Source organism: Engraulis encrasicolus, chromosome 22, assembly GCF_034702125.1.
Source record: "Engraulis encrasicolus isolate BLACKSEA-1 chromosome 22, IST_EnEncr_1.0, whole genome shotgun sequence".
Taxonomy (NCBI): domain Eukaryota; kingdom Metazoa; phylum Chordata; class Actinopteri; order Clupeiformes; family Engraulidae; genus Engraulis; species Engraulis encrasicolus.
In genome coordinates, this window is record NC_085878.1 from 18,497,977 (window position 1) to 18,522,434 (window position 24,458).

Genomic DNA, 24,458 nt, shown 5'->3' on the forward strand with positions numbered 1-24,458 from the left:
AGGAAAGGAGGAGGCAAGAGGAGGAGGTGGTGGAGGAGGAGGAGGAGGATGAGGAGGAAGAAGAAGAAGAAGAGAAGAGGAGAAGAGGTCAACAGAGGGAAGGGCAGCAAGAGGAGGATGAGCAGGAAGAGGAGGATGAGGAAGAAGAGGAAGGGATGAGGAGGAAGAGGAGAAGAGGAGGAAGAGGAGAATAGGTCAACAGAGGGAAGGAGGAAGAGGAGGAAGAGGAGACGAGGAGGAGAAGAGGTCAACAGAGAAAAGGGGAGCAAGAGTAGGAAGAGGAGAAGAGGAGGAAGAGGAGAGAAGGTCATCAGAGGAAAGGAGGGGGTGTGGGTTGGTGAGCAGAGAGGTTGAAGCAGAGGGAGGAGAGCAGACAGCAGAGAGCAGAAGAAAGTGGTGGAGAAGAGAGGAAGATGGGGACAGGGGAGGGGCAGCAGTAGGAGGGACGGAGATGGAGACAGAAGTGAGGTTGAGGGGCAGAAGGGTATAGGGGAGTGGAAGTTGGGGAAACAGGAAATTGAGGAAGGGTAGAGGAGAGAAAATAAGAGAGGTAGAAGAGGGGGGTGGAGAAGAGGAGGAGGAAAAGGGAAGCGATGGAAGGAAAGAGGAAAGGGAGAAAAAAGGCAATAGGTTCTTTCCAATAGACTCCCGTCCCCGGTATGCGCTTGTGTCCTCGCATTTCGCTGACGCCCCGCCTCCATGGAGAAAACTATAAAGTTTCCCCACTGTAAACCTAGCCACGACAACTTTTGGGGGACTATTCTTCATTCACCATCCCGATTGCAAATGAGAAAATGACACTAGAATTGCGCTTTTGCGAGATATTGAAATACACTTCTGGCGTCAGTGACGTCACAAGGTCACAAGGCCACAAGCAGGCAAGGAAGCCAGGGATGACGGGTGTTAGGATATTAGAAAAAAAACCAAAGATGTTAATTTAGGAAATAATGTATGAAAAACCATATGCACAGCCAGTCAGACAAAGATGACAGGCAGCTGCTGACGTAAAGATCAGACAAATATCATCCACACAAAAAGACAGAGACCGAAAGCCATAGAGAAAGACAGGCGGTCATAACAGCTCAAACGGAAGCACAGTATTTGTATATCCCAGAGGGAGTATCAAGTGTTCTGCATTGCTTATCCAAGTGTGTTTGGTTATGCTGTGGCTGAGATTTGGGCTAAACAGCTTTTGCTCTGCTAGCGGTCACCAATGAGTGTGTTTGTGTATGTGTGCGTGTGTGGTATCAGAGTATGTAGTGTGCACACAGTGTTCATTCTGTGGTTGACCTAGCGGGCAGATTGTGTGTAGCTGCTGACGTGGCTGGGGCGTTGTTTGGTAGGAGAGAGAGACCGAGAGAGAGAGAGAGAGAGAGAGAGAGAGAGAGAGAGAGAGAGAGAGAGGAGAGAGAGAGAGAGAGAGAAAGAGAGAGAGAGAGAGAGAGAGAGAGAGAGAGAGAGAGAGAGAGAGAGAGAGACAGACAGACAGACAGACAGACCGACCCTACTACTGTGCATGCAGGTGTTGGTACAGGAGAGAGGGGGGGCTGAGAGAGTGATGACCTTGCTGTGCGTGCAGGTGAGAGAGAGGGAAAGAGAGAAACAGACGAGAGAGAGACAGATGAGAGAGAAAGTGTGAGAGACTGACCTTGCTGTGCGTGCAAGAGAGAGAGAGAGAGAGAGAGAGAGAGAGAGAGAGAGAGAGAGAGAGAGAGACAGGGAGAGGGGGAGTGGAGAGAGGGAGAGAGAGGGAGAGAGAGGGAGGGAGAGAGAGAGAGAGAGAGAGAGAGGGAGAGAGAGAGAGAGAGAGAGAGAGAGCGTGCGAGAGTGACTGACCTTGCTGTGCGTGCAGGTGTCAGTGCAGGTGGATGGGGCAGCCTGAGCCTGACCAGACTTCAGCTCCTGCTTGAGCCGCTGGTTCTCACTCTCCAACACCTCCAGCTGCTTCTCCAGGTCTGTCGCCCCCTGCAGGCCAACACAACAGGCAATCATATACTGTAGTATCATACAGCAGCAAGCCAAGCTGGGTGTGAAATGTATATGAATCTCCATCCCAAAACCTCATTCAGATACTGTATGCTGTGCAGAGATGTGCACACACAGATGTGTTGGTTATAATTCTGGCTTTTAGCTCAGTTTGTAGTGTGTTAGCTTCCCATGCTGGAGTTTGAAGATATGAGACTGGGTATGGACTGTGCAAGATAACTTTGGTTACACACAAACATACAAACTTTCATTCATATCATTTTGGGGCACTCCCATTGACTCTCATACAACTAAAGACTACTGCTGTGCCAAGACCCACCACTAACCTGTCAGTAAAGCAACAACATTAGAGAAAAATACAAGTCCCCCCTGTCTGTTTTTTTTCTATCCTGGTAGGAACATTAATACCCAGCATCAAGCCCAAATTACAGGAGCACACCCACCCACACACACTACAAACTATGTCAGCCAGAAATGTTACACTGCGCTGGGACACCAAAGCCGCCTTGTCTGGGTCATTTAATTCCCTTCCCGTAATAAACCAGGTCGGGATGATTCTCGGGAATCAAGACAGCTCTCTCTTCTCTTCAGGTATTTTGCTGTAAAACCTGTTTATCGACATTACGCCCTGATCACATGCAGGCAGGTTTTCAAGTCAAAAGTCACTCTCTTACATAAACACACACTCAGGGTTTATACATCCTTATGTATCCATTTAATACCCTGAAGAAGGATGAAATTACCAAAATTTTGAAATGACCAAAACATACATGTGGAATGGACGGAGTGCAGGATTTTTTCTTACACTTGTGAATGATAATGCTGGTTACATTCAATGAGTTTGAATACAGAGGTGTGCTTTAATCACGCACACACGAACGCACGCACAGACGCACGCAATGATCACACACTCACCAGCTCAGAGCGCAGTCTCTCCACCTCCTGCGTCTGGTCCAACAGTTTCTCCTCCAGCTCCCCAATCTGCATAGGCAGAGGTGTGATTTTCCACTATACAGTTTAGAATACATACAGCGAAATGCATTTTGTGGCACAACGTGAGTAACGTATTCTGAATACATGAGATTACTTAGATCTTGTCATGCTTTATACAGAAAGAGTTTGAATCACACAGTCAGGTTTTGCCCATCCCTTTCCTCTTTAAATGTGTAATAGTATTGGAATTTGGAAGTTAGAAATGTGTTCCTATTCATGGTTCCATTGAATGACTGATACCATCAGCCTCAACAGGATGCAAAGTCCCATTAAATGCTCTGTTTGGGTTGCTGGCAATGCATGGCACTAGGGAAATTAGAGGACTACTTAAAAAGGTTTTAAATACTTATATTATATGTTGAATATACTAGTTATGAATCTCATTTTATTTAATGTTCATTTGGTTTTATGCTTACCGTTATTATCATTGTATATATATATTAATCATGCATTATACTTAATTGCATGTAATTTTCTTGTTGTTGCTTACCATTAGTGTAACTTTGCTTTGCATAGTGTTACTAGTCATTTTTAGAACATTTACAGTAAGGTGCATCTCAGCTGCATTGAAATACAGTACTGTATGCCAGATAATCTAAATAAACTTAGGTTTTCATTCCGTATGAAACAGAAACTGCCTTTACTGTATTGTTGCATAGTACCTGTAGTCCGATTACCCCTATTGACATACAGTATGGAATACATAGTTATAATAATTTAGAGTATCGTTATTCCAGTACATCTATACTGTTACTTCCCCACACTGGGTACAGGACAAGGCCATGTCTCAGCTCTCCACTGGCTCCATGATGTTTCCAGACAGGCATACGTTTAAGAGGGGTGTGTCGCTCTAGTTGCAACATATAATTAATCTCCCACTGTAGTCAAAACAGTCTAATACCATAAGCAACAGCTGGCGTCACTAGCCGTGTTTAATTGTGGCTTGAGATGAAGTACTGTGGCCCTGCCGTGGACATCCGGTGGGGCACTCGCCTGCCTTGCGCCTGACCCGGGTTCGGTTCCCGGCCCGGGTCTTTTGCCGACCCCTCCCCGTCTCTCTCCCCATTCGCTTCCTGTCTACCCCTCATACTGTCCTGTCCTTAGTGAGGTCTAAGGGGACCAAATAAATATCTTTAGAAAAGGAAAAAGGAGATGAAGTGTTGTACCTGTGTGCGTAACCCTGTAATAAGTGCCAGCTGCTCTCCTTCGAGTTTCCTCAGCTCGATGTCTTGGTGAGCTCGGTGGCCTCTTCGTGGCACTTCTTGGGAACTAGTGAAAGACTTTGACAGTTGGGAACTCGAGTAGTCGTAACTCGATGTCCGTGCTAAAACACAAACAAACAAAACCACACACACACACACACAGGAGAATATGATTAACATCTTGCCAGAACACTAGTCCTGAACCTTTATAAATAAACTTGAAGTGAAGAGATTAGCCCTGAAGAAGGTCGCACGCAACCGAAACGCGTCGGCTTGATGTCCATATCTCAATAAAGGACTTTTAACGGACTCCAGAGTGCCTCGGACCCTCTCTCTTCCCCTCAAGTTTTGCCTTTTTGGTCACCGATGAGTACCTGAAGAGTTTTATTAGATCTACCCCACAGACGCAACTTATTCTCTCCCTCTCTCTCCCTTTATAAATAAAATTAAGGTCTGCACATCAGATTTGTTCCGACGACATCCCTAGAACCCCACGCAGCAGTGAAATGCACTCTAACACTTCCCTGTGGTGCTATTACTTTCCGTAGTCCGCCCAAGTCACTCACTGGATGCGGTTGATGTGGTAGAGTCAGACAGGCTTTGGTAATGTTCTCGCAGCCTGTGGTGGTTTTGGGGGTCCACTGCGTGTCTGTGTTCTGAGCCCAACAGGCCCTGGCGCTCGCTGAGGGGGCCGTGCTGGGACAACTGGGACAATCGCTTCCGGTCCTCCTCGCTGCGCAGACGAGCCTGGAACTCACACACACGCTCTTGAAGACTCTGTGACACACAAACGCAGACACAAAGACACAGAGACAGACACAGACACAGGCATACACACTTACAGAGACGCACAGACATACACAGGCAGAGACGCGCGCACACACACACACACACACACACACGCACGCACAGACAGAGACACAAGCACACACACACAGGTTTGTTATGTGTTATGTCCTGCACAAGATACTGACAAGCATATCACACACTATCATTATGCACTACCAGATCAGCACAGCAAGATCCAAGGAGTATCAGGCAAGTTCTAGCTACACGACAGCCTGTGCATCTACGATATAAACAAATATGCAACATGTGATGATGCTTGTGCTTTTTGTTAATGAAATATCTGGCATCAGCCGCATGACTGGTATTAAGACTATGCCAAAGATCTCTCATGTTAGCTACTACTCAGCAATCAACAGAGCGCACACACACACACTAAGATTACCTCAGGCAAAAGTAGTAGCATCTCAAACTAATTCCCCTTTACCGCAGCCTACGCGTTTACCACATGTCCTACATTACTTTTTTAGTGCCCGACATGCCATGTAGTCAGATACAGTGCAATAGTATCTGATTCACTACTGTGAATTTGGAGGGAAGCCATGGAGCATAGCATGCCAAATGCCTACTACAACATTTCCAATGTAAACAACAAAGAAAGTCTTTGAATTACATATGCAGATGCCCAGGACCATGACCAAGATAAATTCTGTAGAGATGGAGAAATGAAAGAGAAAAACGATTTTAGAGAGACCTGAGTGAAAGAGAGACAGAGATAGAGAGAGAGAAAGAGAGCGAGTGTGAGAAAGCGCGAGTGTGAGAAACAGATTCAGGAAAGGTCAAACAGTTGGTCTCATGTGAAATTCACATGCTGCACGTGCGCGGCGTAAACTGTAAATAATCTAATTTAGATTAAGCAATGACCCTTGGCAAAACTACATGATGCAGGGCCACTCCATCAACATCAAGCCTGCTGCTATGCTGAAAGAAACCCACCCACACCCACACCCACACACACACACACACACACACACACACACACACACACACACACACACACACACACACACCACACACACACACACACACACACACACACACACACACACACACACACACACACACACACACACACACACACACACACACACACACACACACACACACACACACAGCATCATGACCCAGTCAACTCCACTGATTGGCAGTGATGTTGTGACTGACAATACCACAGTAAGAACTCCACCTGGCTGACCGTGTCTGGATGTAATGTTTATAATCAGAGTATGCGTCAGCTAGATTGAGCTCTACTTCTACATAACTTGTGTCAGCTAGACTGAGATTTAGTTCTACATAGCTGTGAATCACAACAGTTCTTTGTCGCTCTGTCCCCCATGTTACTTATGCTTGACAGACAGAATTCTGACACAATGTCGCTGCCAACAGCGAAAAAACAGTTTTTAAGAAGTGTTAAATTAGTCTTGGAACTGTGAGGAAACTTGAGAGGATCAAGTAAACGGCGAGGATTACAGAACAGCAGTACACTTATGTCACATACTGCCAATTGTGGTGGAGTACAGGCCCACCTTAGGAAAACAGCCAAGCGCACACAGAAATATTTCCATCTCGAGACATGGAAGGAAATCTGTGTGGCATAGGGCAGAGCTCAGCACTTTCTCAGGGGCTTGCGTGCCACATAGTCCTAGGTTCAGCATTGTTCTGGTGTGTGTGTGTGTGTGTGTGTGTGTGGGCATGCAAGGGCTTTGCAGGTCAGTATTTACGGCTCTTAAAGCAACTTGGGTCAGAGGCTTTGTGCTAATGGATGACACCAAATAAAAAGGGATGGCCTGTCAAGCCAGTGAGTCCATTAACATCTCCTGACACAACATGATCGACCAGTTAGAAAGGCAGGCAGAGAGCGGGCGAAAGTAGGCTACTTGCTTCCCAATCGCAACTACCCAGATGGTAACCCAACAAAACCTGCCGAGCAGGCTGGCTAGCTGTCGGTTAGTGAGCGATGTTTGGCGGGACCGAGCAAAAACCAATGACATGACACATGACTGACATGCTAGGATGTTGTGGCTAAAAAAAAGTCAACGACTCCCAGAAGACTGACTGAAACACACTTTATAAAAATATTATTTTTTTGGCTACAAATGCAAATAAGGCCATTTTTAAGAACTTAAATAGTGCAAATCAAATCTTGATGTTGTGGCGGGAGAGACTGACCAACCTGAATAAGCAGCTCCTGGCTGTCGGTGGCGGCGCGGGCCTCTTCGATGCTCGAGTTGAGACAGTGGCGTGGGAAGGCAGTAGGCGTCAGAGACAGAAAGGAGGTGTCCTCCTCACCATCACTCATCAGGAAATCCACTGAGCTTGCTGAAGAAACAAAAAAACCTAAAATCAATGTATTGCATTAATTTTCCATTTATTTGAAATGCAATATCACCATAGCATGACAAAGAAGACAAAACAAACAACAACAAATAACAGCATCAGCAGCAAAACAAGATTGTGAAAGGCACCTTAGACATAGAAACAGTAGCGCAAAGCTTACACAAGAACACTGTGAAAACCAAACTCGGCGATAAGACACACGGTGCAATCCAGAAAGCACTCAGGGAAGACTGTGGGCCATTGTGTGCGTGTGTTTGTGCGCTCTACTCTCAGTGTTTCTCGGTAATCCCTCTTGCTGACAACACCACCAAGGTCCCCTGGACGTCATGGAGACTGGCGAGAGCCTGATAAGTACATAGATAGCAACCCTCTGCAAGTGACACATTAACCTAAAACCACACACACACACACACACACACATACAGCACGAGTACCGACTGTACCTGTCAACAGAGAGCAACAACCCCATCTTTGTGTAGGTTCCGTAAAAATCTGGACACAGATTCAATGTCCTAAAACAAAACAACAACACAAACGACAAACTAGCAACAAAGAAATAACCAACCAAACACACTGCTAACTCCCTGCTACACAGGGGTGCGTTTCTCAACAGTGTCCTTGCTAACTAAGTCAGCAACTTACTTGGTTGCAAAGCAATTTCCCACAGGCAACCTACTAAGTTGCGAACCAGTTAGCAACGATGCTTTTGAGAAACAGGGTCCAGGTCTGGCTAGCGACCCGCACAGTAAACCAAGTGACTGCCCTTACAGGTGTGCTTCTGGACCCAGGGGCAACAGCAGCAGGAGCGGAGGAAGCAGGATGCCATCGTGAGCAAAGGCTGGCATGAGGGAGGGTCTCCGTCCGTTGACCGCAGTAGCAGTACGCACGCACGCGCACGCGGCGGCTAACGTGCCAGACAGACTGGGCCAGGTCACGTTCAGCCCTGGCGCATGGTGACTCGTCACCCCCTAATTACACAGCATCCAAAATCTCCCCGCTTGCTTCACCGTCACGTTCACCCTCCAGTTTTCGGTTGTTTAAAAAAAGGGGACCCTCTGTCTTAGTCACCGGCCCCCATCTCTCCTCTTATCCTCTTCCTCTCCCCCGTATCTCTCCATTCATCCCCCTTTCCTGCGGCAGTCAAAAATCTCAGCTCCGTTCTGCCTGTCACCTTGAACAGCACTGCAGCTGAATGCGCATACCACGGGTACACGGATAAAAAAAACCAGTAAACCACAAACAAACAACCACAACATTCGACAATAGTGCCAGTGTTATAGAGCCTAGTCTGCGGACTTGTAAGTGGATTTAGTTCTCAGTACCTGCCAAAGAGCCGTGCTCCACTCAGTCAGCCGATACCACTTTCTCTCTCTCTCCCCCTCTGTCACACGGCACAGCACAGCGCACACTCTCATTCCTTCTCTGTCACCAAGACGGAATGTGGCTCCTTCACGTCCTCTCATCTCCACTCCTTCCCTTACCACTCCCTCTCAGTGAGAGACAGCCCTCCCTTTCTGGCCCATTCCCCCTTTTTTCCTCTTTTGCTTTCTCTTGCTTCCTCTCTCTGTCACTCACTCACTCATTCTCTCTCTCTCTCTTTCTCTTTCTCTCTCTCTCTCTCTCTCTCTCTCTCTCTCGCTCTCTCTCTCTCTCTCTCTCTCTCTCTCTCTCTCGCTCTCTCTCTCTCTCTCTCTCTCTCTCCCTCAGTCACACACTCTCTCTATCTCTCTCATACCAGCTCACTTCTCTCTCTCCCCCTCACAATCTCTGACATTCCAACAATGTTGCAACACTCTTGTTCGTGTGTGTCTGTGTCTGTGTGTGTGTGTGCGCGCGTAGTAAGCCAGGGTTCCCTTACCGTCCAATGAGACGTCGTTCTTCCAGAGTTCCTGCAGGCAGGGGGCGTGGCCGAGGTCCCAGGTCTTGCGTGTGCTGAACATGACCGCAGGGCCGACTGGAGCGGACCGCTGGACCGGCTGAACAGGAGGGGGGACAGAAACAGCAACAAGTAATAAGACCAATAGTCTATAGACATTGAAAATGAAATAACTGGACTGGCTAAGCAGGAGGGGGATACGAAAACCCCAGCAACAATTCACAACACCAATAGACACAGAAAATGAAGCAACTGGCCATAACATCTGGGTCGCCATAGCATAAGACTTGGGTTGTTATGACTACTTTGTCTGGAGTCTGGACACATACAATGCCTGTTCCTCTGATGATGTTCTGATGGAGGTACAAGAATAAGTGCATAACCAAGATCAAGCCAAGACAGATGGGTGCATGGGGTGATTAAATGAAATATTGTTCATCTGAAACCTGACTGAACAGTGAAGCCGAGTTTTTCCCCCCCGAATATGATTCCACCAGAAGCTGCCTGATGCCGTCTTAAAAGGATTCCGGTTGTCTACACTACAGTAACCACAGTGGAATGCTCTTTGAAGCATTGTTTTTCGGTGGTGGAAATGACATGTATAATCTGGTCTGGTTGGTTAGCATGACTTCACTTAAAATGTATGGCAAGATGCTGTATCAGACAGTGACCACTAGAGGGAGGGAAGGCTTTCCATTCACTGTTTATTCAAAGGGAATGATTTACACATTCCTTTGGCAAAACGGAGAGTAACCATTAACACATTGGCAAAAAAGAAACAAACCTAAACCTGATCAACCACTTCTGATGTATATGATGTATTTGCATGCTCCTCTGATTCCCATAACAGAATGAGAAATCAAGAAGTCTCTTAGCAGAACAAATGAGGAATCTTTTCTTCAAGCTCTAAAAAAAATCAGTTTCCCACAACTTAACTCATTTGACTAAGATGACCTGGTTGACTGGGAATCTTGAATATGATTTTGAAAATGATAATTTTCTTAATCTGTTTCCATGGTCATTTCAAACACAGAAGTGATGGGGGAAATAAAATGAGATGACTGAATACGCAGGTCTGGAGGACTAACTGCCTAATAGGCTTATGTATGGGTGGTACTGGAGGCTGCTGGTTGATTCCTATTGTAGATTAGCTTTTAGCCTAGCAAGTCAAGGCAAGGCTAATAAGGATAATACCCCTGATAATATCACTCCTGATCATATCACTCCCGGCCATGTCCTGCCCAGACTCCTCAAGCTCCATGGACAAGAGGCCACGTGACTCTAGTGTGCACGCAAACACAGGCACGCACACACTTAAAGACACACTCCTTCCATTCTTAATCAAATTTATGGGATGTTAACTGATGCCCTTCAGACAAGACAACCGGTTCAGTGTATCCTTTCGGACTCCATAGCAAAATAAACAAGTCACTTAGAAAACATCCCAGTATAACACACCAGGTATGCCACAAACACGGGGAAAGAGTGCATTAATGTACTTAAAGCAGAGTCTAGACCTCAGCCTCCATGTTCAACAAAGTCACACGATGCCCACATTAAATGGCAGTGTGTGCGTGGGGAAAAAAAACCTTCTGAAACACAACCAACATGACACAAGACTAAGTGAGGGTCTGGTGCAAGCCATTCTGGGCACACTGCCTGCTTGAGTCTTTTTCAGGGGCACAACATCCTTTTAAGAAGGGTCACATCCTGGCCAAGGGCACGTGCCTATTAGGGTTTGTACATGTGCCCAAAGTGTTTATACAACATTGACACCTTAATGACCCAGCGTTGCCTTTCAACCCATCTCACACTACCTCCAGGAATAGAATTCATTCTCAAGACAAATGTGAACTCTGTAATAGCACATGCAAAGACAATTTGAAGGGAGATTTTGTGCATAAGCCAGGTGCAGAAAGCGTCAAAGTCATCTGTGAAAGAAGGTTGGTACACTCTTTAGAATTATCTTTTAATAGCCCTTTCTTGAGTAAATTTGTCATTTGGCAGGAAGATTTTTCCAACTGCTGAGACTTTTTTTAACCAAAAAAAACTTGTCATTACTTCTTAAATTCTTGAATTAATGAGACAATACATTTTCGGAGTGAGAAGTCAGTACACTTAAAATCCTTTTTGTTGTCTTTTATGGTCCTGCACCTTTTCCTGGGATGTGCACAATCTTCACCAACTACATTACAATAAATATCACAGCTGAACACCCAAAGTCAATGCCACACATCGAGACACAAGTCTATCTTTTCCACCACCTCAAAACGACACAGCTAATCCAGTTCATTACAATCTAACTATTTCAGCACACAATTACATGTGAATCCTTGATGCAGGATTCTCATGTGTATGCATCGTACTGTACAGTACTATATTCTCATATGTGCTGTATGAGTACCCCGAGTCCTGCGCTCCAATGATCCTGGTCCAACCAGCTCTTCAGTGAACTCATCCATTCCAGCATCGCATCCATGCTACTGCACACTCACTGCCACCGACCACTCACTTGCTCGCTCGCTTACTCCAGTGCACAAATTCAGCAATGTCATGTTTCCATGTCATGGGCAGGGAGCGGGAAGGTGGGGGCTTGGGCGTCAGGGAGCGATGGGTGTGTTCACGGCGTGTACACTACAGTACAGTAAGTGTGGTACAGGAGGGGAGCATGATGAGCAGTGTCTCGGCAGTCGCACTGCCCGAGGTGGGCTGACCTGGTACTCTCCAGCCCCTACTGTCCTCTCTAATCCCCTTTAAGCCTGTTAGCACTCGGCTACACCAACGTCTTAGAGCACAGTCAACTTCTGGTGCTACGCGGGAGGTCTGGAGACATTGGCCCAGCCGGGGTTGGCACAACACTGTCACCATCTCTGGTCATCTCACCTTTGACGGACAGGTGCCAGACAAGTGTCATCAGGGCAGTAGGGCGACTGGCTGTAGTGTTGCAGTGCAGAACATGCATGTCAATAGGAAATAGAACTACATGTACGTATTTTGCTTGGCGATATTTAGCCATAACCATCAGACAAAACAAGAGTTTGTGGTTATTGATCAAATGATATTATGAGGCTGCTCAATTAATTGAAAAAAAATCACCATTCTAAAAAATACGGTCACCTCATCTTACTACTCAGGTCACCTTACTACTCAGTAACACCTACTCTGTGATCTTAGACAACTATTGTAAGCCATATTACAGAAAATGTATGTGTGAGAATCCTTAATCGAACCAAATGTTAATTGTTTACAGAGAACTACTAGCAATCATGGTTAAAAAAAAAACGCAGCTCTACAGTAACTGGAACATTCTATTGCACAGGTAGGTGGAGTCTTCCACAAGGGGGAGCTATAGCTTTCAGAGACAGGTAAAAAGATAACTGGCTTAATGAGATAATCAGACTGTTTATCCAGAGAGGGTTTAGTAAACAAACACACACACAACTGCACTCTCCTTTTCTTAAGACGCGCACGCACGCACGCACGCACGCACGCACGCACGCACGCACGCACGCACGCACGCACACCAAGGTCAAGTCCGGGATCCCTGCAGCCATTCAGCTGGTAAACAAACCCTGGAATCCAATTTCATCCCCCTCTGCAAAATATCGGACAATGCTGCAACCTCCCCAGCGCTATCCATTTCCAGAGTGATGAGTGGTCTTTTTGTTTGGGTTTCCAGTGTGTGTGTGTGTGTGTGTGTGTGTGTGTGTGTGTGTGTGTGTGTGTGTGTGTGTGTGTGTGTGTGTGTGTGTGTGTGTGTGTGTGTGTGTGTGTGTGTGTGTGTGTGTGTGTGTGTGTAAAAGCCGGTGCCCCCAACAGCCCACATGATCAATGCTTTATTCACTGATGTGCCTGGGAACAAAGTGCTGTATGATACAATGATACAAAATAAATGAGTTCTCCCTCAATGCATCGTATGCCACTATGGAACAAGGTCCTGTATTTAAAGTCGTCCATGTACACCTGCCGTCGGATTTCAATAATTTAAAACATAAATATCAGTTCGTTCTCAATTTATGCAGATCCATGGGTTTAAAAAGATGCTCCTCTCTGGAGATGACTGTTGAATCTCATTAGCCCAATTCTGCTCTCCCTCGCTCACTCACACACTCTCTACTGCTTTACCCAGCAGCTTTGCACACAGACACATTGATAGCGAGCCAATCAACACCTTCATGCCGGCGGCTGCACACTGTGACACTGCGATGTGACAGACCTCATACGCTAGTGCTTCACTAGATCCTCTTTGTTGGTTGACATCATAGGCTGTCCAGAAAAAAACCCTCCATCAACTTAATACTTGTCTGTTACCATCTCGCCCAACACCTCAACCTTTACGTTTGTCCCTTTCTTCCCCAGACTCCATTTTCCCTGTCTCTCCTTCTCTCTTTCTGTCTCTCTCTTTCTCTCTTTTGGTCTCTCCCTCTCTCTTTTGGTCTCTCTCTCTCTCTCTCTCTCTCTCTCTCTCTCTCTCTCTCTCTCTCTCTCTCTCTCTCTCTCTCTCTCTCTCTCTCTCTCTTTCTGTCTCTCTCTTTCTCTCTCTCTCGCTCTCTTTCTCCCTCCACAGGGTGACTTCCGTTTCTCAGTCTTGCTCCACAGCTCTGGCAGTGAAGTCAGGAGGCTGCGCATCTGCTCGAGCACAGGACAGGAAACGTGCTCCTCATCGCCACATCACTCTAAATTCATAATGCGCTAAGCTAAGCCCGCTCCTCTGCTGCGTCCGCACGGCTTGCATGCTATTCTTGGCAAGGCAGCGTTCGCCATACGTGCATGAGCTGTGCCAATTTGTAGTGTTGCATGATAATACTGGTCAGCTATGCATGATATTGAAGCCTTGTCCTTGCAATTACAAAGATATACTGTAACACACTACAGACACATCTGATGATAATAGTGTAAAATAAATTACTAAGGGGATGTGATGTGGGTGGTGGATGGGGGAGTTAATATGATAATGTGGCCGTGCAGTACAGTCAAGTGTCGGGGTGTTATTTCTAGCTCTTGTCTGTGCAACACGAGAGCACCATTGAGGAGCGACCGCAGGACCATTCACTGGCAAAGACCACTTCATTACCTCCTCAACCCATTACTATGAATAATTTAAACACACACACACACGCACACGCACGCACCTCTATCTCTCTCCCTGCCACACACACACGTCTCTCTCTCTCCCTGCCCCACACACACACACACACGTCTCTCTCTCTCCCTGCCCCACACACACACACACACACACACACACACACGTCTCTCTCTCTCCCTGCCCCACACACACACACACACACACACACACACACACACACACACACACACACACACACACACACACACACACACACACACACACACACACACACACACACACACACACACACACACACACACACACACACACACACACACACAGGAGAGGAGCATAATGGATCCTGTGGTCAGGCCGTCTGTTGATGTCGGCTACTGTCCCATTCACCTAGATATCTCCCATTTTTAATACACACAAAGATGAACATTAGCATTTTTACACATTAAAAGCCCTGTTTCAATAAAAAAGTCCCATTCACTTACTGATCTCCTACCATCTTCTATACTAAGAGGAACATTGTCGCTTTTAAACCTATTTCACTCCTTAACATCAGAGAAGCCGGTCTGTCTAAAACAGTGAGACATTCCGTGGCTGCACTGTACGGTTATGGCATAAAAAATGTGCCCATCCCCCTTGTTCTAACACACATACAGAGAGGCCCCCCCAGCCCCCCCTCCTCCTCTGTCTCCCTCTTCCCTTCTCTATCTCTGGACCAGGGCGCAAGCAGGGCAGGATGGCCAAGTCTCTCCCTTCCCCTGCCTGCAGCATAAACACTGAAGCCTTCTGTGTCAACATCTGCTGCCGTGCCAGATCTCTCGGCACCCTTAAATACCTCCTCCTGAAGGAAAAATATGCACACAATGTACTGGGGCCTTGCACTAGCCGACACACACCAGCATACACCGACTCTTCCACTGTCTGTCTGTCTGTCTGTCTGCACAAAGACACCAGTGGAGTGCTGGTATGGAGGCTGATGCTACACTGTACAGGGATGCTGGATGCGGGAGATTAAGATCGCATTTTAAGCCCAACAGCAGCATTGGTGTAATCCACAAAACATGAACAGGGTAGCTGTGATGTTGCCGACGACACAATGGCCACCGCGCAAATCCATAAATGGTGCTGAACGACGAGAGCAAGAGTGAGAGAGGGAGGGAGGGAGAGATAGAGAGGGCGAGAAGACTGCGAGCGAGGGTAAGAGACCGGCAAACATACAAACACACACTTCCTTTCCGTTTCCCCTGCGGTGCACTCACCTCTCTGGCTGCGGTCCCTTGTCCTCCATCATCCCTGCATCATCGCAGCAGCAGAGGCGTCTGATATCAACGAGTCCCCAATGCTCAACACCGCACTCATGCAACAAACCCACAGCTCTGGCTGCTCGCTACAGTACTGTACACGTAGCTCTGCGTCTGCTGCCAACCAGCTGGCTCTCTCGCTCTCCCTCTCTCTCGATCTGTCGCTTGCCCCCCTCTCCCTCTCTCTCTCTTCCTCTCCCTCTCTTTCATACATGTGCTCATAAACGCATTCTTCCTTCAGACCGCTCACACACAGACAGTGTGGCACAAACACTCTGCTTGAGCTCCGCGGCTCCTTGGTAACAGAGGAATCCGAGCCAGCATCACAACCCCTCCTCTTCCTCCACCACCACCACCACCACCCACGGCAGGCCCCCTCCTCTCTTCACTCTACACTACCTCCCCTTACCCCCTCTCCTCCAACCCCCTTCTGCTGCGCTCAGCTCCACCATTCTCCCCTCCTCCTCCTCCTCCACTGGCGTTTTTTCCCTCCCCTCTCTCTCTCGCTCGCTCGCTCACGATTGAAATAAATATTTCAGCCACAAATCAAGCGTAGAGCAGCTCTCCCTCTCTCTCTCTCTCTCTTTCCCGTCCTCCTTGTCTTGTTGTCTTCCTATGGCACCAGATATGTGTGAGTGACTTGCTACACCACAGTGTAGGAAGGAACTGAACTGAACTTGGCTCCTCCTACTATCTGAAATATTAACCACAGCGCTGGCTTGGCTGTCTAGTGTTTGTGTATCTACGGATGCACTGTTCTTTTTTCCCCTCTCCGGGTGAATGTGTGTGTGTGTGTGTGTGTGTGTGTGTGTGTGTGTGTGTGTGTGTGTGTGTGTGTGTGTGTGTGTGTGTGTGTGTGTGTGTGTATGCACGCGTGTGTAATTCCATACTAATGGGTGTAAAATTCACTGCTCCTCCTCCCACTTGCTGGCCCATAAAAAAGAGCACAATTACGTATAAAGAGAATGGCCCAGAAAAACTAGTGCAGCACAAGCAACACTGCATATAGTACAGTCTAGAAGCACTCATGAACTCTACCGACCATCCGCCTTTGTTACAGTGGGAAAACAATGCAGCTTCATCACAAAGGATGACTCTCTCTCTGACCCGTCAAAAATAGACATGGGAGGGGGGGGGGGTGCTATCCTGTCCTATCATTGAGATAGACATGCAATGCTGATTTACGGGAAAAACTACAATGCAGCATCATCACAAATGACTGCTCTCTCAGAGTTCTCAAATTTGAGAGCGAGCGAGCGAGCGAGCGAGAGCGAGAGAGAGAGAGAGAGAGAGAGAGAGAGAGAAAGAGAGCTAGAGAGAAAGAGAGCGAGAGAGAGAGAGAGAGAGAGAGAGAGAGAGAGAAAGAGAGAGACCCAGAGAGAGACCCAGAGAGAGACCCAGCGAGTGAGTTATCCTATCATTTAGAGACTTGCCATGCTGACTTGTATTGACAGCAGTCTGACAAATGTGTGTTGCCCTAAAAGAGCTATTTAGAGTCGGAGCTGGTACACTGACACCATTCTTCTGTCAAGACACCAAATACCACAGCAAGAACAGAGACACTCTCTCTTCCTCCTAGTCAATGAGAGGACTGCAGGGGAAACTGAGCTCCATGATAAAGAGGAGCAGACTTCATGGGAAGAGTAATTTATGCTCTCTTGCTGTCCCTCTCCAGTGCATCAGGGAAATAAACCAAACATGGCTGACAAAATAAAAATACAGCAATTAAAACAGTAATGATAATAATGGAAAAAAGTTACAAAATAAAGTAATTACTATAGGGTCCTATGCACCTCCAGTCCTTGGGCCCCAACAAACTAGTGTGGTGATGACTTTAGCCACAGGCTGGTGACGAAGAGGAAGATATTATTTAAGCAAATTTACATGGAAATCTGAACACGAAAGCCTGTGTCTGACCAACAAGTGGGAGTGTGTACATCTGTACACATTTCCTCATCAAGACAGCTATGCAAATGCTGCACTCAAAAGTTTTTTGGATGAGAAGATGCAATTCTCCAACAACATTTAAAAGAAAAAAAAACTATGACTTTCCAAATCAGTATGATGATGGATGACTGAGCATTATGCCACAGGCGTGTCCCATTAAGGTGAAGCAAGGTTCAAAGTAATCAAGTCTAGATATAATTTTTATCTCTGAGGAGTGCGTCATGGCAGTCAGAATATGATGGAGTGTTGAGTGTGTACGTGCGCACTTGTGAGTGTGTGCATGCGTGTATGCTAGGGGTGGGTACCTCCAACCACCTCCTGATACGATACGCATCCCGATATAGGGGTCACGATACGATACATCACGATACATGTGTATCGCAATATTTTAGATCTTCATTTTTTGTTTTTTTAAATAGACATGAAGGACCAAATGTTACTTTTTTCTGTAGAGCAACAGTTACACTGTAGAGAAAGTAAAAGACTGCCTTCACAGAACGGTAGGTCAGTAGTTGCTGTGTAACATTCAAAATTCAATTTATGCTATTAAATGAAGTATCGATACTGACATCTCCGATACGATACGCGTATCGTGAAGAGGCCCGTGATGATATATCCTGATAACGATATTTTTAACACACCCTAGTGTATGCAAGAAAGACATTGAGAAAAATAAAGAGACAGAAAGGTAGAGAGAGAGAGAGCGAAGTAAAGAGAGGGAAAGAGAGAAAGGTGTATTCCTAGGCAGATGACTGTGAATGAATTGCGCTTTCTGGTATGGGTCAGAAGGCAAATGGTTGGTTAGAATCAAACAGTAGGGGTAGGGGCACGAGACAAGAGAAATCAGCAACTGGACAGTATGTTGTCCAGGAGCTCTAGGTTTCAAAGAGATGGAGAGACAGCCAGATTAACATGATGGCCTTGCTTACATAACTCATCATCCGGTTATGCTGATCTGGTGCTGGTATACAGTGTACTGGGAGGCTAATGGAATTTTCATGGAAGATGACACAGACCAGCACTCAATCACATGATTGGTCCATCCACCAGTTTAAGGCCAAAAAGGTCAACATCACATGATTGATGTACCGTATGGACAGATATAGTGGCAGGAAAGAACATGCCTGTTCGCACGTACTGTTAAGAATGGTAAACATATTCAATACTTGCGTTATCCAAACACTCTTACAGCTGGTTTATGAAATATATGACGGATTTTGAATTGTTGAATTTACGAAAGTATGGAACAGTTGGACTGAAAAAAAAAAGCTTAAATTGCTTTCACAGACCTGAGATGACATTTGCCTGTGTGCAGCTCTATTTTTCAATAATACATCAGCTATAAATTATTTAGTTATGAAAACCTGTGTGGAGTTTGGTAATGGAAGGGGCTCTGGATTAAACCAGTCAACAAAAAGATACTTCTAGCTCAGGTGCTTCTCTGTATAACTACAGTAAGTTTATCAGCTTCTGTATGTTCTCTTTCAATGCATTCAAGTATCGTTTCACTATTTTGACTACCAACTGAAAAAACACAAGCCATCATTTCACCTTTAAAAAGGTGCGTATTTCAGACATGACATTAAATAATGTAATCTGCAACAACATAAATTTGACAAATTCAGCATTTAACACTGTTTCAATATTGCACCATTCCTGCCTCACACAAGTGTATTTGCACAGTCAGTGGTCTTACCGCTGTGACCACACACCTGCAGAGGATTAAAAAAAACTTAAGATATAAATAGACACAACTTCCTTAAATTAGAAACATGTTCCACATGACTGATGCTCCCCACCACCAAGAAGAGCCTTTGTGCAATCTCACTCGACATCTTTTGACTTTCCTATCCCTACACCACTCTCCTGCCGCTCACCTGTGCCTTCTGGCTGTGGCTGGACACAAAGCACCGACTGTGGGGTAGTGGCCTCTCTGTGGCATTGGGCTGTCCATGCTTGGGCATCTCACGGCTGTGATGGATGACACAGCTGCACTGTTCCTCTGATAGACCAGCCTGTGCTGGTGCCGAGCCTCCACACGAGATGCATTTGGCCGCCTGCCCAGCACCATGCCCGGGCGCCGATGCCTCGTCTCTGGACCGCTTGCATGCCTGCCCCTCTTCCTCCTCGTCCTCTGGGTCTCCCACTTCCAGGGCTCTGGATTTCTTGAAGAGGTGGTTGAGGGACAACAGCACCAAGGTGCACAGCACGTACATGGTGGTACTGATGCCACCCTGACTCCCCTCACACCAGTCTTCTACTCCTGGCAACCCCGTCAGCCAGATGGAGAGGGGGAAAAGCTCCACACAGACATGCTGGTGTCCCCGGTTGGCTCTGCGAGTCCCAAAAAAGGCGTCCAGGGTCAACTCTTCAGTGTCAGGATCTCTTCACTGTACTGTACATACATGCGGCCACAGCTAGTGCAACTAAGTCCTTCAGTCCTCAAGTTACCTATCGATGCTTTAAGTCAAGGAAAATCAGTCAAAATTTCTACATTTACCTACATTAACTAAAAAAACTAAACTTGGAAAAAAATTACAATCTCACCAGACCGATCTTTGTCTAAACTTACATGTTTATCCAAATCACAACAAACATAGACAGGTTAAAAAAAAAAAAAACCTTGCGAGAGCAGAGTGCTGACTCCCTTTTCCACACGCTGACTCAGAGTAAGAACTGTTTTGAGTCCTCAGACGGGTCGGCTTCTAATGCTAATTCACAACGATAATCCTTCAGCTCTCAGCAAATGAGATGGCTCTCTGCTCCTCTCTGTCGCTCATTCACTCTCTGTATGCAAGCTTTTTAGGCAACACACACCTGTTATAATCTACACAGCTTCAGCAGGTCACCTTTCACTTACCGAGCCTCACCCATCCTCTTGGAATAACGAGGAATCACTTTGATAAGGGTGACGTGACGTCCACACTTGCCATAAAATGATAACGCTCCACAAAGAAAGAGAACCCTGCCCTCAGCCAGCCAAGATAACAACTGGTGACCAGAGTGATCGATCCAAAACAAAACCAGCAAATAAAATTAAACTTGTTTACAGACAAGCGCTTACTCCCCCATCTCTAATGTACAAATAATCCTCTTTTCACAGGCAACAGCTGCATAAATCCAATAGGTCTGTGTCCTTACGGCTCTACTTCCTCCAGAAAAAACTAAAGGGAAAGTCCCACATCTGTCCCCTCTGACTCCATCACAAGATTTCCTGAAACAACTCTGGGGAAAGAAAAACACAAACTCTCGACAAAACCGCCCACCTTGGAGTCCTGGATTGTCCTTAAAGTTCTGGTGGAAAAAGAAAAACATCCTCCCAGCGTCTGTCTACGTACGCCAGTAGCCCATCTGTCACGACGAGACTGATAATGTCAGATAATCAAATCCCCATCCGCTCAGATGACATAACGCTTTTTTATTGGAATTCATAGAATATGCAGAGGAAAAAAAATCAACTAAATCTGCCACGGCATTTGCCTAGACATGCTGTGGGCTCACTACGGATGCTTGGCCGTGATTGGTGGTCACCATGGTGAGATGACCTCATTATTCCGTGTCCTGAATGCCTTGTCCAGTTACCTTGGCTGTGGGAGCGTCCAGCGTAAAATATCCCTGAGGCCAGAGCAGCATGGGAAACTTTCCCAGCAGGAACATGACAAAGGTAATAACTGGTGTTCAATGGTGATCTGTGACCCATTCCCACACCAGAGACTTTTTGTTGTGTGGTGTGACCCCATGGTTCTCCATGCTAAGAACATAGATGAAACAGTCACTGAGGGGACACTTGTCATCGGGGACAATGGGCTTTCCCTTCCAGCTCATTAGGTGCTTTGGACCAGAGACAAGAGAGGGGACAAGGAGAGGCAGAGGGAGAGCAGGCAATGCACTAGGCCAGCCAGGAAGATCATAGGCGAGTAAACCCTCCAAACTTCATCGGGCTGCCATGGCCAGGGCCACTGACAGATTTGGCTGGGCCCAGGACAAAGTATTCTGAATAAAGGGCCCCCCACCCAATACATTCAATGTAATGAGGACCCAATTATGGGCCCGTCATCTCCTTGGGCCCAGGGCAACTGACCCCTTTGTCCCCCCTTGTCAGCTTCCCTGGCCATGGCATAGGCCTGACTGTACAGTAACAGTGACCACACACACAACAATAATAACAACCCTGCCTGACCAGGAACAAACACTCAACTATGGGAGGAGGACAAGGTCTAACAAGGAAACAATATCAAGATCTAAAGCACCAATCTGAGATTAGTGATAAGGCTCCAGGGAATCATTTTGAGATTCATCATTGAGAAACTCCATAACAGTTGTTTGCTTACTCATTAAAGTGTTTCTGAGGAAGAATAAAATGCTGTTGGGCTCCATAATCACCATGACTGAAGTCTTCAGCAATGTCATTGTGTTTACATCTGAGAGAATGTGCGTCCTTGTTTGACTTCACCATTGGGAAAAGCACTAAATCCTCTCGGCTACATTTCTCTTTGTTATGACACTGCTGCCATTTTGAGAATGCCATTTTTGAACACCGCCTAAACCCTTACAAGAAGTGACTGCAGTGCACTGAAGATGAACTCGCCCCCTTTCTTCCGTCACCCTGCCTGGCCTACATGCTGGAGAGGTGGTCATGACAGTGGAAGACAGGTCTCTATTTAAAAAGACTAAGCAGCTTAACAGAGAAATATGCAAGCTTTCAACATGAGGCCAGTGACTTAAAAGAATTAAGCCCGTCATCGCTTTCAAAACATGCAGCCACTCCACCACAGAGACGTCAGCGTGAGAAGATTGGCCAGTCAGTTACACTGTGCTGGTGTGTGGTAGAAGTGACTGCACGAATGTATTTTTCTCCCCACACCTCACATGCACTATATTAGTAATAGTCTATCTATTTACATGACCAATTAAAACAGCTAGAATAGCTACAGTTTGCATTACCTCCGTTTGTAATCGACCCCTGTATTTTCAACTACATATCACAATTGTGTATGTCTGTGAGGGAGAGACAATGAGAGTTTGTGCACATGTGTATGAGAGAGCGAGAGCGAGAGAGAGCACGCAAGAGCGAGAGACTGACCTTGCTGAGAGAGCGCGAGCGAAAGAGAGTGAGAGACTAATGTCATCCGACTGACCGCTGGCCACAGTGGATTACACACCCATCCCATAACTCTGTATGGCGTCTATTTGAGGAATAAATTATAGAGCTCTACATAGAGCAGGGAATAATGGCAGGAGGAAACCACCAGGCTGCTGACAGACAGTCATGATGTGTAAAAACAGAACAACAGAAGCTGCCCTCATTCCACTGATGCAGTAACCAATCTGGCCAGAAGACAAAACTAGTCATTACTCCCAACAACATTAACACTTTGATGACCTTTAGTATTAAATCGCCAGACAATACAAATGTTCCTCATGTCAATGCATCAGAGCAAATGCTTTGACATTTTCCAGATACACACACCATGTTTAGCGTTTTGTGCTATAGACGTGGGAGTTCATTGGAAAGCATGCTTGTACAAAGAGGCACATCTTGCAACCAGGCAAGGCAGGCAGCCGCGCGGGGCCCCCAAATACTGAATAACAGTCCACACTTTACGGGGCCCCACCTGACCCTAAAATCGCTTCTGCTTGTACAGTAAGGGTTAAGTGGATGCACAAACATAGTAGTGTGACTGCATACACACACAAAAAAAATGTTTTCCCTTGGACCACTTGGGAACACACAACTTTACACCATGGGCCAGAAGGATGCATTACGTACAACTCTGACGGGAAAAACAGCCACAGGGCTGGAGACAAGAGGTACAACATCTGGTAAACACATGTTCCAGTGGTTAAAAAACTGCCTGGAGTCTCGCACTAAAGCCAATTTAGTAGATGTAGAGACAAGAAAAAAAAAACAGTAGGCATAGTAGTACTAAAAAAAACCTTCCACTTCCATTCACAGTTAACATCTTTACTAAGCCATCGCCATGCAAAAGAAAAAAGGCCAACATTTATTAACCTCTTGAATAGCCAAAAACAGAAAAGTTCAAAAGGTATTTGTTCACTCTGTATTAACAATGTGAGCCATCTCTAATAAACAGGCCAGCACTAGACTAGGCAGTAGAGGGGGATCCTCACAGACAGGCACAGGAAATAAGTCGTCAAGGATAGGGCGCCCTCTGCTGTGTGTGTATGCGTCTTTACGCGTCACGGTCTGTTTTCAATCACTGTTTTACATAACATGTTTTATGGACACGTGGTGAATAACGCGTCGATTTCAAAGGGGTACTTGGAGGCACATCACTGCACATTCAGAGGACAAACATCCGGATCGATCGTGGTACTGAGCTCAGTCAACAGGGCAACGCAGGGCACAAGGGAGATGGTAAAAACAACAAATAGCGGCCAACAAATCATTAAACCGCAATGGCAGTGTGACTGCGCTCTGGAAAAACACGTTAGAAGTCGTTTTGGCACGACAGAACAGAGTTTGATCCTTGAATGGAAATGACAATAGAACATGCCCCCCAAAAAAGTCAAATCACAAGTACACTTGAATGACAGCACCTCGTCAGTACGCAAACTTCTGTCGTTTAATATTTTACTGTGAGCTTAGGTGAAGTGAAGTTGTGGGCCCCACTTGTTGTGTTCTGCGTTTTGTTAGTTGTGCGTTCAGACTCTACACACGGGCCCCAGTCCATACAAAACAACCCGTGAGCATAAAAAACAACAGCGGTCAAAAGTCAGCAACAACCATATCGAGGTCTTTCTACGACCTCACCATCACCTCGCCAGAGCGCAAACACTGGCGCTGCATGGCTTTGCACAGACTGCCCGATATTTGACCCATCATAACATTATGTAGACCTTCATTGTTTCAGACTGGTGTGCTC

General features: G+C 46.3%; 1 protein-coding gene across 8 annotated transcripts in view; it reads right to left on the reverse strand.

The window, feature by feature from the left end:
- Positions 1-24,458, reverse strand: part of kifc3 (kinesin family member C3) — a 43,502-nt gene that overhangs the window by 18,099 nt on the left and 945 nt on the right. For 4 of the 8 annotated variants that reach the window (XM_063187986.1, XM_063187985.1, XM_063187988.1 and 1 more), the window contains exons 1-7: positions 19,449-24,453; positions 9,223-9,340; positions 7,201-7,346; positions 4,748-4,958; positions 4,146-4,303; positions 2,902-2,967; positions 1,837-1,965 (exon numbers count right to left, since the gene is read on the reverse strand). In XM_063187986.1, coding sequence (XP_063044056.1) covers positions 1,837-1,965; positions 2,902-2,967; positions 4,146-4,303; positions 4,748-4,958; positions 7,201-7,346; positions 9,223-9,340; positions 19,449-19,787 — 1,167 coding nt within the window. In that variant the 5' untranslated portion in view covers positions 19,788-24,453. Of the gene's footprint in view, positions 1-1,836; positions 1,966-2,901; positions 2,968-4,145; positions 4,304-4,747; positions 4,959-7,200; positions 7,347-8,686; positions 8,919-9,222; positions 9,341-15,582; positions 15,938-19,448; positions 24,454-24,458 lie in introns of those variants that run through there. The other 4 variants (XM_063187989.1, XM_063187991.1, XM_063187990.1 and 1 more) reach the window with 3 other exon arrangements.